General features: G+C 51.5%; 1 protein-coding gene across 1 annotated transcript in view; it reads right to left on the bottom strand.

Moving 5' to 3' along the window:
* Positions 1–12,942, bottom strand: part of COTL1 (coactosin like F-actin binding protein 1) — a 44,964-nt gene extending 32,022 nt beyond the window's left edge. The window contains exons 1-2 of the mRNA XM_081216447.1: positions 12,676–12,942; positions 12,332–12,414 (exon numbers count right to left, since the gene is read on the bottom strand). Coding sequence (XP_081072573.1) covers positions 12,332–12,414; positions 12,676–12,752 — 160 coding nt within the window. The 5' untranslated portion in view covers positions 12,753–12,942. The remainder of the gene's footprint in view (positions 1–12,331; positions 12,415–12,675) is intronic.
* Between the last annotated feature and the right edge of the window lie 1,148 nt (positions 12,943–14,090).

Below are 14,090 nucleotides of genomic sequence, written 5' to 3'. Positions count from 1 at the left end.
AAACTCATACAATGACCTCAGCATAATTCCTGGCACAATAAAAGCCCAGCGTTCACCATTATTTTTGAAGTATTACTATTACTTATTATTGGCAAGGAAGCTTACACGAATGCACGGATGATAAAAAAAGATTAAGTACATGAGGAAAAATGAGACAGATGACCAGAAACTAAGTCCAGAATTAAACAGGATGTCAGGCAGGTTAATTTCAAATGCACTGATGGAATAAAACACAAAATGCTGAGCTAACAGCCCTGCCTTCACATACAGGCCTCTGGGGACCTGCCCCTGCAGAGGCCACTGAGTGGAATCTGAAAAGCCGAAAGCATCAAATTAAGTTGGTGAGGAATGCAGCCACGCACGGGCTCCGGGGCAGGGAGGTGGGCCAGAGGCCAGTGCGGGTGAGGGTTTCAGAGCCCCGGCACCTGCAGGCCCTCCATATGGGCCCCTGGGCAGTTATATTGGCAGAGGGAACAGCGGGCCGTCCAGGGGTGAGCTCGGCTCTCAAACATCTCGGGGGACTGTGTTCATTCATCTATTCAACACCCACCTGGGGAGAATGCCAGGTGCTGGTCCAGGTGCTGACGGTACAGCAGAGAACCAAGCAGAGCAGGCTTCTGCCCCCCAGGAGCTCAGATTCTAGCAGGAGAGTCAGATACCAAACAGATACATGAACAGTCATGTGGATATAGCTTGGGGAGTTAGTAAGTGCTACAGCCCACGACTTGGGTCCACACAAGGGAGTGACACACCCACTGGTGAAAAAGAGATGGGGATATCATCTCACACCGGTCAGAATGGCCATCATCAAAAAATCTACAAACAACAAATGCTGGAGAGGGTGTGGAGAAAAGGGAACCCTCTTGCACTGTTGGTGGGAATGTAAATTGATACAGCCACTATGGAGAACAGTATGGAGGTTCCTTAAAAAACTAAAAATAGAACTACCACATGACCCAGCAATCCCACTACTGGGCGTATACCCTGAGAAAACCATAATTCAAAAAGACACATGCACCCCAATGTTCATTGCAGCTCTATTTACATTAGCCAGGACACGGAAGCAACCTAAGTGTCCATTGACAGATGAATGGATAAAGAAGATGCGGCACATATACACAATGGAATATTACTCAGCCATAAAAAGAAATGAAATTGAGTTATTTGTAGTGAGGTGGACGGACCTAGAGTCTGTCATACAGAGTGAAGTAAGTCAGAAAGAGAAAAATGAATACTGTATACTAACACATATATATGGAATCTAAAAAAAAAAAAAAAAGGGGTCATGAAGAACCTAGGGGCAAGACAGCAATAAAGATGCAGACCTACTAGAGAATAGACTTGAGGACACGGGGAAGGGGAAGGGGAAGCTGGGACAAAGTGAGACAGTGACATGGACATATATACACTACCAGACGTAAAATAGATAGCTAGTGGGAAGAAGCCGCATAGCACGGGAAGATCAGCTCGGTGCTTTATGACCACCTAGAGGAGTGGGATAGGGAGGGTGGGAGGAAGGGAGACGCAAGAGGGAAGAGATATTGGGATATATGTATATGTATAGCTGATTCACTTTGTTATACAGCAGAAACTAACACACCCTTATAAAGCAATTATACTCCAATAAAGATGTTAAAAAAATAATATTAATTAATTAATTAATTAATAAAAAGAGAGATTGGAACCAGGTAACCAAGAGGGGTGGAGATGCTCCACTGAGGATACCACCGCCAGAGAGACAAAGTCTCCCTTTCCAGGATCTCGCCATGGAACTGAAGAAACAGACGCATACGTAACCACCGCAGAATGTGATGAGCGTCACAAAGGCAAGGAGGGGATCTGAATGGAGGGGATATTTACACTGGGCCTTGACGGATGTATAGAAGTCCTCCAGGAAAGCAGAACGGACAAGGACAGGGTCGGAAGAGGGAAGACTGTGCTCAAGTCCCAAGGAAGGGGGAGGCAGGGCAGCACAGGGCAGGGGAAAGGCTGGGAGCCTCGGACACAGATCTGGGTTCAGAGTCCAAGTTTTCTACCTACTGTGCCATCTCAAGCAAGTGACTTCTCAAAAAATTTTTGTTTATGGGGTGAAACATTCTTTTTTTTTTTTTTTGCGGCACGCGGGCCTCTCACTGTTATGGCCTCTCCTGTTGCGGAGCACAGGCTCCGGATGTGCAGGCCCAGCGGCCATGGCTCACGGGCCCAGCCCGGGGCACAAACCCACGTCCCCTGCGTCGGCAGGCGGACTCTCAACCACTGCGCCACCAGGGAAGCCCCAGGGTGAAACATTCTTTAAGTTCCATAGTGCTTTACAATTTTCAAAAGTTTCAGACACATGATTTCCTATAATCCCATAATAACCCTTTTTTCCCCCTCCCCCTAACTTGCCCCTCCCCCCCTCCCCTCTCCCCACTGGTAACCACTAGTTTGTTCTCTATATCTGTGAGTCTACTACGCAAGTGACTTTTGACTCTCCAAGGAAACCATCAGATTCCTTATCAGTAAAATGGGGCTGACTCCTACTCTGGTCCATTGTACTTATTACATACACACCCCTCATGGATAAGAAAAATTATAATAGACGAGCTAATACATGCAAAGCGCCACACATGCGGGGCATTTGGCATCCATGGGGTCAGAATCATGTGTTGGGAATGTGCATGCGTGGGGTGAGCTGGCGAGCATCCCATCCTAAGGGACATTCCATGTCATCTCTAAGCATTTGGACCTTACGGGCAAAAACTACAAAAGGTTGTTAAAGGGAGAGAGAAGTCCCCCTCCCATCCCCACCCCGGCCTGGACTGCAATCTCGCCAGGGTAAGGAAAGGGTCAACTCAGCACTCAGCAAAGGGCTTCCCTACAGCAGGCACTCAATAAATATCCCAGAGAAGGAAAAGCCAGCGCCAAGGGTGGACCCCAGGAAACACCCACACTTATGGGGCACGAAAGGGAAGGAGAACCAGCAGAAGGAAGTGAGAGCAAGAGATGAGAAACAGAAAAGGAGAACTAGGCAAGCTTTGCAGTGCAGAAGCAGAAGGATGGGAAAATTATCTTTTCAGTGAGTAGTGGTCGCTGACCAAGGCTGGAAGGAGGGAACGTGGAATAAAGACAAAGAAACGGGGCTTCCCTGGTGGTGGTGCAGTGGTTAAGAATCTGCCTGCCAACGCGGGGCACACGGGTTCGAGCCCTGGTCCAGGAAGACCCCACATGCCGCAGAGCAACTACGCCCGTGCACCACAGCTACTGAGCCTGCGCTCTAGAGCCCGCGAGCCACAACTACTGAGCCCATGTGACACAACTACTGAAGCCCGCGTGCCTAGAGCCCATGCTCCGCAACAAGAGAAGCCACCGCAATGAGAAGCCCGCGCACCGCAACGAAGAGCAGCCCCCGCTCGCCGCAACTAGAGAAAGCCCATATGCAGCAACGAAGACCCGATGCAGCCAAAAATAAATAAATTTATTTAAAAAAAGACAAAGAAACGGCCACTACATTTGGCCACCAGAAGGTGACAGAGGACCTGTGCACAGGGTGCCAAGCTCTGGTTATGGGGGGGATGCCAGGATGTAACGAGGTGAAAAAAGGATGGGAGATGAGAACGTAGATATAACATTTACACGATCCACAAGCAATACTTTCAAAAAGTTTGCATTAATGTCTGAAGATTTTCAAGGAGCAGAAACTCAATTCATTTCAACTAATTGAACACTTTTACTGAACCATAGACACCCTACTTACCAGGAAAAGGGACATCTAGCAACCTTCTCCTTGGGAGATGGGGCCACCAACTCCAAAGCAAGCACAAATATCACCCAGAAGAGCTGTCACAAAGCCCAAGCAGCTCATGACACAAAGAAGCCACACAATGCAGCTCAGGACCTCCCAGCAACAGATGTGTGGGCCAAGAAGGCAGTGGGAGAGTGAATTTTCCAGAAAACTGTGAGGTAATGTCTCAATAGCCCTTCAGGTGCCACTTAAGATTCATCACCCAACATTGTTTCTGGAGCAACAGAAACGATGTTTCAGTCAATGTTTGTTGAATGCTGAGGAACAGACTATTTAGCAGTTTACAATGTCCGAAGCACTGTCACAGATTTACAGCTTCCTTTTGACCTCATACTGCCTTAGACTCATTAGGCAATTTCTCTTCATCCCTTCTCACACCAATTTCTAAATTTGAGCGAAGCTAGGGGGAAAAGATCCACGTGTAGAAGAGCAAAATACATAGACCACCACTTGTATGTGTGTTGTACAGCTGCACAGGCAGAGGCCATGGACAGCAAGTGTATTTGTCTCTTTCTCGTCCCATCCCTCTTGCAGTAACAGCAAAGATTCTCTCCTTGACTAAACTCTAACCAGGCTCTTCTAAGCTCTTTTTCAACTAGGTCTCAACTTCTGGACTTCTGTGTTCATCCCTGCCTTATCTGATTTTAGCAAGGATCCTGCCAAATCAGTTAAGCCAGAATCCCCCATCCTCCATATCCGATCACCCTTGATATCTAATTGGGCTCCTCATCCCCACCCTCCCCCAGTGATGTCTGATCACTGGCCTGCCTTCAGCAAGTATCCCGTTAGGTCAGTTCAGCCAGAATCCCCCCTCACCCCTGACCCTTCCTCTTGGTAACTTTCTATCCACGGATCCCCCACCTTGCTCCTTGACTATAAATTCCCACTTTTCCTTGTTGCATTCAGAGTTGGACCTGATCTCTCTCCCCTGTAGTGGTCCCTACACCTACCCCAACAGTCCCCTGAATAAAGTTTGCCTTACTGTTCTTTTTTTTTTTTTTTTTTTTTTGGTGGTACACGGGCCTCTCACTGTTGTGGCCTCTCCCGTTGCGGAGCACAGGCTCCGGACGCGCAGGCTCAGCGTCCATGGCTCATGGGCCCAGCCACTCAGTGGCATGTGGGATCTTCCTGGACCAGGGCACGAACCCGTGTCCCCTGCATCGTCAGGTGGACTCTCACTGCGCCACCAGGGAAGCCCTGCCTTACTGTTCTTTAACAAGAGTTAGAATGAATGGTTTTTTTCTTTAACAATAAAGACACCCCCGTTTTCCTTAGGAACCATCCCACTGCCACACTCAGTCCCTGGTAGGGCTGACCCCATCCCAGAGGGGCATTTCCTATACCTAAGCTAATGCATTTTGCCACTCTTCCTGGGAGCAGAACAGACTAGAGAAGGGGGCTGTGAGAGAGAAGGAGAATGCATGGTCAACAAGGGCCTCTTCCTTAAATATCTATGCCAAGGGGTCAGGCAGCCTCCCCTAACATACCTCCCATGATGGGGGTCTTACTACCTCCAGTGACAGCCCATTCTAACTTGAAGCCAGTTCTTCCTCAGGCAAACCCAAAATCTGTCCCTGAAATTCCTACTGTTTGGTCCTCTACCACATGGGGTCGGGATGAGGGTAGGAACACTGAAGAAGTCCATACCTTCCACAGGACAGCTCCTCAAACATCTGAAGACAACACTCCTGTCCCCCTGAGGTGTCTCTCCAAGTGAAATATGCCCCATTTCCTCAGTCAGTTCTCACATGAGAGGTTTTGAATTCCTTGCCCAACCTGGATTCTCCTCTCTTAGCCTGTCCCAGCCATCTACCCTGGATGCTATGACCAGGACTCTTCTAGAGGGAAATGAGAAAGAACCCTCTCAAGCTGCCTTAAGGAAAAAAAAAAAAAATCATTGGCTCATGAAAGCAAACAGCCAGGAGAGAGCTTCAGGCATGGCTGGATCCAGGAGTTTAAGCCATGTCATCTGTTCTCCATCCTCCATCTTTGGCTCTATACCTGAGTTCTCAGGTTCCCTCTCCAAATGGTTGATGGGTGCTGCAAGCCCCAAGCCTTCAATGTGCTTACAGGTCTTAATTCCAGAGAAAGATAAAGGGACCCAAAGTCTAAGGGATGGAGCTGATTGGTTTGACTTGAGTCACCTGGGCCCAACCCTGAACCAATCAGTTAACAGACTTGTTAACAGTTAATGGCTTACTCTGATTGGCCAGATCTGGGTCATGTGCCCTCTCAGTGGGGAGAGGCGGAGTCAGCCTCACTGGAACTACATTGGCTGAGCAGGCTTATTATAAAATGACAGGGAGAAGTTCCTCAGAACGATGGGATGCTGGACAGACAAAAACATGCAACCCTACATCTCTCTGTGAGTGATGTTTGAGCTGAACACTCCAGACTCACCAGAGCATCATGGGAATATCATCTGCACCCAGACAGACCACCTTCCAAAGTGCTACATTACCAGTAACCACATTTATTGAGCAGCCACTCTATACCAGGCATTGCCCTACAAGCTTTGTGTGTATCACGTCAATGTACCCTCACAACAACCCTGTACACCATGTGCAATTACTATCCCCATCTTACAGAAGAGGAAACAGAGCATCTGGGAGACTTGACCAAGGTCACACAGCGCAGCAAGGCTACAAGTCAAGGCAAGACACCCTGGCTCCAACATCGATGCTCGTAACTGTAACTGATCGGCTCTAAAATCTGCACCAGCAGAAAACTGGATTCATTCCCGGGCGGCTGGATTCTGTCTAAAATAAAACTGCTTGCAACAGAGTATTCTGGGGTCCATCAATAAAAGATCTATTAAACAATGCTACATTTATATGCGAGAACATTCTGGAGCTACTTTAAAGGCTGGGCGATGACAATAAAACAACAGCTCCGTGAGGACAGGGGGGTCTTTCTCTGCTTCTATATTTATCCTTGGTGCCTAGAACAGTACCCTACAGAGTAGCCACTCGTATACATCGGAGGAGGGAAAGAGGGAACGAACGAACGAATGGACAAATTTCTGAGCGTTAAACTATATCTGAACTATATCTGGTTTTTATTCCCTTCTTTCTGCTTAGTCTTGCTTTCTGAGTACCCTGCAAAGGACGTGTATTACTTGTAAGGTACAGAAACAAGACATGATTTCATAGACAGCCCGAGCCATGGCCCCAACACACACACATGATCCGTAAGCCCTGATGCTGAGATCAGAGAGATCACGTGACCGGTCAATCTGCCAAACAGCTCCTTTCTCCTTTGCCAGCTGAGCCCTGGCTCCTCCCCACTCCCCGGGGCTCTGCTGGGGCAACCAAAGACCCTCCAGCACAGCTCGGTACCCATTCCCACCCCATCATCTCTTCCCCCTCCGATCTCTCTGGTGCTCTCAGACCACATACGTTACTTCCACAACAATTAAATCCACCGATGAGGTGATAATCGCAGTGATTACCATTTATGGAGCACTTACTGCATCTTTGGCGCCATGGACCTGCTTCCTTAATCCTGCTAATGACCACATTATAGCAAAAGAAAGAGCAGATCAACTCACCTGCTCCAGATCACATGACGGGTGAGTATTTGAACCCAGCCCAGCCCTTTAACCACTGTGCTAACCACCCCGTTACCATGTACTGAGCACCTACTGCATGCAGGCCCAGGCTAAAGGTCTCATGCATGCCCACATGGGGCCTACTGCGTGCCAGCCTGGGGTTGAGCGCCTCTCATGGGCAAACCCAGAGTTGAGTGCCTACTGTGTGCTGAGCTGGGGCATGCACTGAAAGCTTCAGAGCAGAAAGCACACTGTCATCCTAAGTGCTAGGAAAATAAAAATGCCATAAAAAGTAATAATAATGGGCTTCCCTGGTGGTGCAGTGGTTGAGAGTCCACCTGCCGATGAAGGGGACGCGGATTCATGCCCCGGTCCAGGAAGATTCCACATGCCGTGGAGTGGCTGGGCCCGTGAGCCATGGCCGCTGAGCCTGCGCGTCCGGAGCCTGTGCTCCGCAACGGGAGAGGCCACAACAGTGAGCGGCCCGCATACCGCAAAAAAAAAAAAAAAGTAACAGTAACAAGGGCATCAGGGAGGTGCTGGACTCTCTCCTTTTGGACATACTATTTCAGTTAACCCTCCCAGTCACCATCAGAGGCAGGCACCATCAGGACCTGCATTTTACAGAACAGAAAACTGTGGCACAGAGAAAGGGATGTCCTTGCCCAAGGCCACACAGCAAGGGGAAGAGTTGGGACGTGAATCTAGAGCTTTTCTGATTCCCAAGGGTTCTGGCTGTTGAAATACAGAAGGGATTGCACTAGACTGGTTTGCTGGCTCAATCCCAGATGGACAGATACAGGGGAGAGGAATTCTGCCCGGAGGGAACCTCCAAAATCACTGGCCTGCAGGCTGGGAGTATGACACAGGGTCAGGCCGCAGGTGCACAAAGAAGGGTGTGGGGAGCTCTTGGGCAGGAGAGGTGGGTGGGGACCAAGGGACTGGAAGGGCAAGCAGGCAGCCTGTAAATGCAATGGGCAGATGGGAGCTATAGATGGTTAATGAGCAGAGGAGAAACTTGATTACAGCCCTTCTTTAGCAAGAGTTACTCCCAGTGAGGTGGGGTAGAATGGATGTAGGACAAGAAAGAGCAAGGGCTGAGGAACTGTTGCAATAAGCGCGGGCCATGGACCTGTTTTGGGTTTGCCTCTCTTCTGGAAGCAACATGCCCTCCCCTCCACTCTTCCCTTAGGAAACCACCCTCCCCCACCCTGTCTCCTGGTTTGGGTGAGTCTGCCCCTCCCCCTCTCCAGCGGTGGGCACTGATCCAGCTCTAGCCAGCCAGAATGGCGGTGACTGGTTCACAGTGGGCACATGAAGCCAGCCAGGCCAAACAGCGTCTGTCAGTCTGGAGACTTCCATTGAAATCGGTGGCAAAGAGTCTGTCTATCCCCATCAGGATGGCTTTGCCCGCAGCCCGGAAGCTGGGATGGTTAGGGGGCATCTGTATCACCGCTCAGGGGAACCTGCCCTCCTGCCCCCAAGAAGGGCAATAAAGGAGGAAGACAGAGCTAGCAGCAGCAGGAGGGGAGGATGAGTTCGGGCAGCCTTACCTGCAGCTACTACTTGGCCTGGACTTGCCAACCGTGGAAGCTACGCTGAGTTTTTTTTTTTTTTTTTTTTTTTGCTTAAGCTAACTGCACTGGGCTTCTCTCACTGCCCCTGACAGATCTCCCACCATTCCACACGGACTGAAGTTTGGGGCAAGAAGCAGGAGCAGAGGCGGTGATGGAGCACTTAGTGCAGAAGGAAGGGGTACGGGTGAGTCCAGCGCCGGAAGAGCCAGTGCGGGGCACGGAGGGCTCCAAATCCTGCCGGCAGAGAGAAACAGGAGGACGAGGGCCCAGCGAATTTCCAGATCCATGACCTTCAGGAAGCAGCTCCTGCAGACAAGGACAGGCCAGCCTGGGGGCTGAGGAGAGGTGACAGGGAGAGGCTGGACGGGCAGATTCCATTCTGGAAAACCTGGGGGAAGGACAGGAGAAGGAAGACAGTAGCCAGAGGGCACAGGAGAGGTGAAGGAGGGTGTTTCAGACAGAGGATGTCCAAGGAGGGGCTGTCAGGGAGGAGAGAGAGCCCGAGGACCCTCCACCCGCTCATCCCCACAGTGCACATGGAGGGGAGACCAGGTGCTGTTTTCAGGCTCCCAGGTCCGCTGTGACCTTGTGAGAGGTTTTGAAATAGGAAGGCTGGACCAGAGCAGGAGGCTGTCTGCAGAGCAGGGGAGCCTCAGGCCTGTCAGGACACCTGGCTGGGAATGAGGGCCACCAAGAAGCCTCCCTGCATCACATGAATAGGCAAATGTGTCTTTTGTAACCTGCAAACAACCCCACAAGCCCTGACCAGAACCTGCTGTATCACTGAAGAAGCCTCATGGCTTAGAAATGAGACCCTAAACCACTTCCTCAGCAAGAAGGGGCCAAGAGCACAGACCTCGGAGCCAGCCTGCCCGGATTCAAGTCCCAGCTCTGCCACGACCTTGCTGTGTGATCTCTGGCAAGTCACTTAACCTCTCTGGGTCTTGGTTTCCTCACCTATGGAAGGGAAGCAAGCTCAGTAACAGAGACAAAGCGTGTGCAGTGTAGTGACTTGCATATAGAAAGTTACTACTCAGCGTTCTGAATCCTTGGTCACTGGGTTATGAGGACACGGCAGTGGGATGGAACCAGCTTTTCTAACACAAACAAGAGCAAACACGGCAACCATAACTCGCCTATACATTTGTCCAACAGATGGCTGGGGAAGGAAGGCGAACTTCCAGCCAAAGCAGACGGAGCCTTCAGATCCCACAGCCCATTCATAAGATCAACAAGCAGCAGGGAAAGCATTTTTAGTTCTCCCACCAGGCCCTCCCCACTCCCATTCCTGTCACTGGGGGAAGGGTCTGACTAGCAAACCACAAAGCTCCAGGGAGGGAGGAAGTGTTCTCTGACCACAGCCTCGCCCGATGGCCAGGAGCATCTGTTCGGAACCTACTCACAGGATGCCCTTTCTTCCCGGGGTCACCTTCTCCTACTCGATGAAGAGAACAATAGCTTCAGAGGCAGGGGGCGGGGGGCAGGGGAAGACCCCATTCTGATGGGGGGGGGTGATGGATGGCCAGCAGGAGGAAACTGCTACCTTACTGTCCAGAGAGGAAAGAAGCCGGCCTATGAGAAAGCCTCAGAGCCAGCAAGGCAAAAATACTGCTGAAACTCCCAGTTATACACCAGATGGGGGGAAAGCCAGGAGTCCGCACTTACTCCACTTGTAAAAGCAGTCATCGTGGTGGCGGAAGGATAGAGGTGGTTCAGAGACTGGGCTCCTCCGCCAGGATTGGAACCCAGGCCCCACCCGCTCCCCACAAGAGGCCCCGTGCGGGCTTCCCTGGTGGCGCAGTGGTTGGGAGTCCACCTGCCGAGGCAGGGGACACGGGTTCGTGCCCCGGTCCGGGAAGATCCCACATGCCGCAGAGCAGCTAGGCCTGTGGGCCATGGCCACTGAGCCTGCGCGTCCGGAGCCTGTGCTCCGCAACGGGAGAGGCCACGACAGTGAGAGACCTGCGTACAGCAAAAAAAAAAAAAAAAAAAAAAAAGAGGCCCCGTGCACCTCATTAGATGTGAGTTGTGAAAGTACTTCCCACGCCTGATATTTTAAACAATCCTTTCCAAAAGCAGTGAGTGAACGTCTAGAGGCGGCTCTTAGGAAGACGTTCTAGTTGAAAGAAGATTTAAAAAGTAAACAAACCTCACTACCACCCAGCCCATAGCAGACACTTTATAAATATTCTTTTAAGTAGAGTAAATGCAAAATACCATTTGAATAAAGGAAAGGGGCCGCCGCATGACCCTGGGCACGATGAGTACTTTTTATTTATTTCACAAATGACCATGTCGTTTGCACAGGCACTGACTCACCAATCCTCACAACAGCCCTCTAAGATTACAGGTGAGGAAACCAAGGCCCCGAGAGGTCAAGTAACTTGCCCCAAACCACACAGCTAGAGGGTGGCCACGCGGGGATTCCAACCCACCTTGCCGACTGAGTCCCCACCCTAACCTCCAGGCTGCACTGCCTGTGTCTGAATATATCTGTTTCCAAGCTAGAGACCAGAGCCTGGAAAAGAGCCCATTCTCCAATCTCAGCTTTAAAAGGCCCTATTACCAATGATGCTGGGCCTTTTGCTTCTATGGGGTGGGGACGGGGGGTGGGGATGGGGGGTGGGGACGTGGGGTTGTGGTTCTACCTGCGTTCTTCCCTCCTAATGGTTCAACACACCGCAGGGAAGGGCACAAAGTTTACAAACCCTAAGGATTCTGCTTGAAAGATTTCCTACATATGTAGAAACCTGTTTAACCGCCTCACAGATCAAAATACATTTTCAACCCCACCCGACCCACACCGCCTTCCGGGTGTCCTTCCCGCCCCCCATCAGTGGCTATCTACCGGCAAATATGACCATTCTTCTGACTTTTCACACCACAGATTAGCTTTGCCTTTTCTATCATTTCATATAAATGGGATCCTACGGTGGGTACTCTTTCATATCTGGTTCTATAGTCTACAAATAAAAACATTTCACCAGCACACAGACAATGATTGTGGGAAAAGGGGGGTGGGTGAAGCTGACCGTTTCTAGCTCCTGCGATAAGCGCTAGGATTGTTTTTACTGGGGCTCACTGACCGGTGGAAGGGGAAAGCGGGGAGGGCTCGAGCCAGGAGTTTGGAACAGCGGCAGTTGACGGTGGAAAACTAGCGACCCGCAGGAGGCAAAGGAGCTGCCGTGCCTGAAAAGGTTACCTTGGGAGAGAGGAAGCCAGGCGGTCGTCTCTGATAGCTCTGGATGCCCAGAGGGGAGAAGGCTTTGTGAGGCTTTAGAACGCTCAAATCTGGTTCCTACAGAGCCAGAGGCGCCCAGGGTGGCCACAGGCTCCGCCCAGTTTGGCCTCTGCCGCCCCTCCTGGCACTGACAATATCCCCAAAGACGGGGAACTCCCCCAGATGGCGCGTCTCCCTACCTGTGCACTGTTGGATGAAGTCCTGATATTCCGCTCCCTGCTCGCCGGGGACGATGGTGGAGCCGTCATATTTAAAAGTCACCCTTTGGATTGGGAGAAGAGAAAAACACACACACACACATCAGCGTTGGTAGCTGCCTAGTGCCGAGCTTCCAGCAGGACAATCTAAAAGATGCTCTGGCTAGGGAGAAGCCAGCGCTGGCTTTCCACGCCGTCCTGGGTTATGGCTGCGGGAAGACAGCACGGAATGACCCTTCATCCGTCCGGTCTGGAAGACCGCTCAGTGCACCAGGCCCCTTGCGAGCTCGGGAGCGGGGCTTGGAGAGCAAAGGAAAGTTCCTCACCAGATGACGGCCGAGCCGTCGTCGCGCACCAGGTTGTACGCCGTCCGGCAAGCCTCTTTGTCGATCTTGGTGGCCATCGCCGCGGTGCCGCAACGGGGATACTGTGCTCGCAAAAACAGATAAGCGCGCTCCGGGACGGCTGCAGGGATCGGAGCAGAGCGGGGCGGGGACGCGCCAAGGGCGGGCGGGCGGGCAGCGGCGGCGACAGCGGTGAGGAGAAACGAGCTCTGAGCTCCGAGCGCTGCTCTGGCTCCGAGGGCGCCGGGAGCGCGCGCCAGATGCAGGCCGCGCCGCCCCGCCCCCCTCCGGTCATTGGCCTCTCAGGACGCATCCCGCCCCGCCTCCTCTCTCTATTGGTCATAGGGCGCCGAGGGCGGGGCGTCTTTACGAGGCAGCGACCAATCCCAGCCCAAGCGAGTTGCGCAACTCTGCGGCGTGGGCTGGAGGGGACTTCTTTCCCCCCTCCTCCTCCTTCCTCCTCCTCCTCTTCTTCTCCCTACCCCCTCTTCTCCTCTATCCCCCAGCCCTTTCCTCCTTCTCCCACTCCTCCAGCTCCTCCCCCCATTTCCTCCTCCCCAAGCCCTCTTTCTCCTTTCCCTCTCTCTTCTCTTGTCCTGCTCCGTCCTCACTCCTTGAGCCTGTCTCCTCATTTTCTCCCTCGCCTCCCCTCCTCCTCCTTGCTCCTGCCACTTCCCTAACCCCCCTCCCTCCTACCTATACCCACCTCCCCTCTATCCCCCTCCCTCTATCTCCCTCCCCCCTTGGCCCCCCCCACCAGGCTGCAGGGCTCCACAGGGGACCTCCAAGTGGGTGACTTAATGCATCAAACCCAAGGCGACTGCCCCTGCCCCAGTGTATGGCTCCCTGGTTTCTAGGTAGGGAGGAATTGGAAAGAAGCATTTTTAAATAGGAGGGAATAGAAAGTGGACTGCTTCCAAAATGCTGGTGGGCTCACTGTTTACTTTGTGTTCCGGTTATTTGCATTCACGTCTTATCTCCCCCTTCGGGTTCCTCCGAGGGCAGGAGCTGACTCATTCTGTCTTCTTTCTGCCCTCACTGACTCACTCACTCCCTCCCTCCTGCAATCATTCCACAAAGACGAGTTACAGGGTCAAGGCAAGTAAAAAGCCCAGACCCCAGAGACCTGGCTCTTGCATTGCATCTAGCCCTGCCTCTTTTTAACTGTGGGCCCTTGGACAAGCCTGAAAGACTCTCTGATTACTTTCCTCCAATGGAATAATAATAGTACTGACACCATAGGTTTGCTTTATGATGAACGGAACCGATACTTGTAAACAGATATATTAGACATTCAACAAAAGGTCATCGTTGTTGGTTATTAACTAAAATAAATCCTAAATAGAAACCCCAGAGGTCAGAACAATGTCCGATTAGTAATAAAATTCTCAATTCTC

This window comes from Mesoplodon bidens (assembly GCF_964165515.1).
Source record: "Mesoplodon bidens genome assembly, chromosome: 18".
Classification (NCBI taxonomy): Eukaryota; Metazoa; Chordata; class Mammalia; order Artiodactyla; family Ziphiidae; genus Mesoplodon; species Mesoplodon bidens.
Note: the sequence above shows the minus strand (reverse complement) of the source record. Positions and strands in the feature narration are given on the sequence as shown.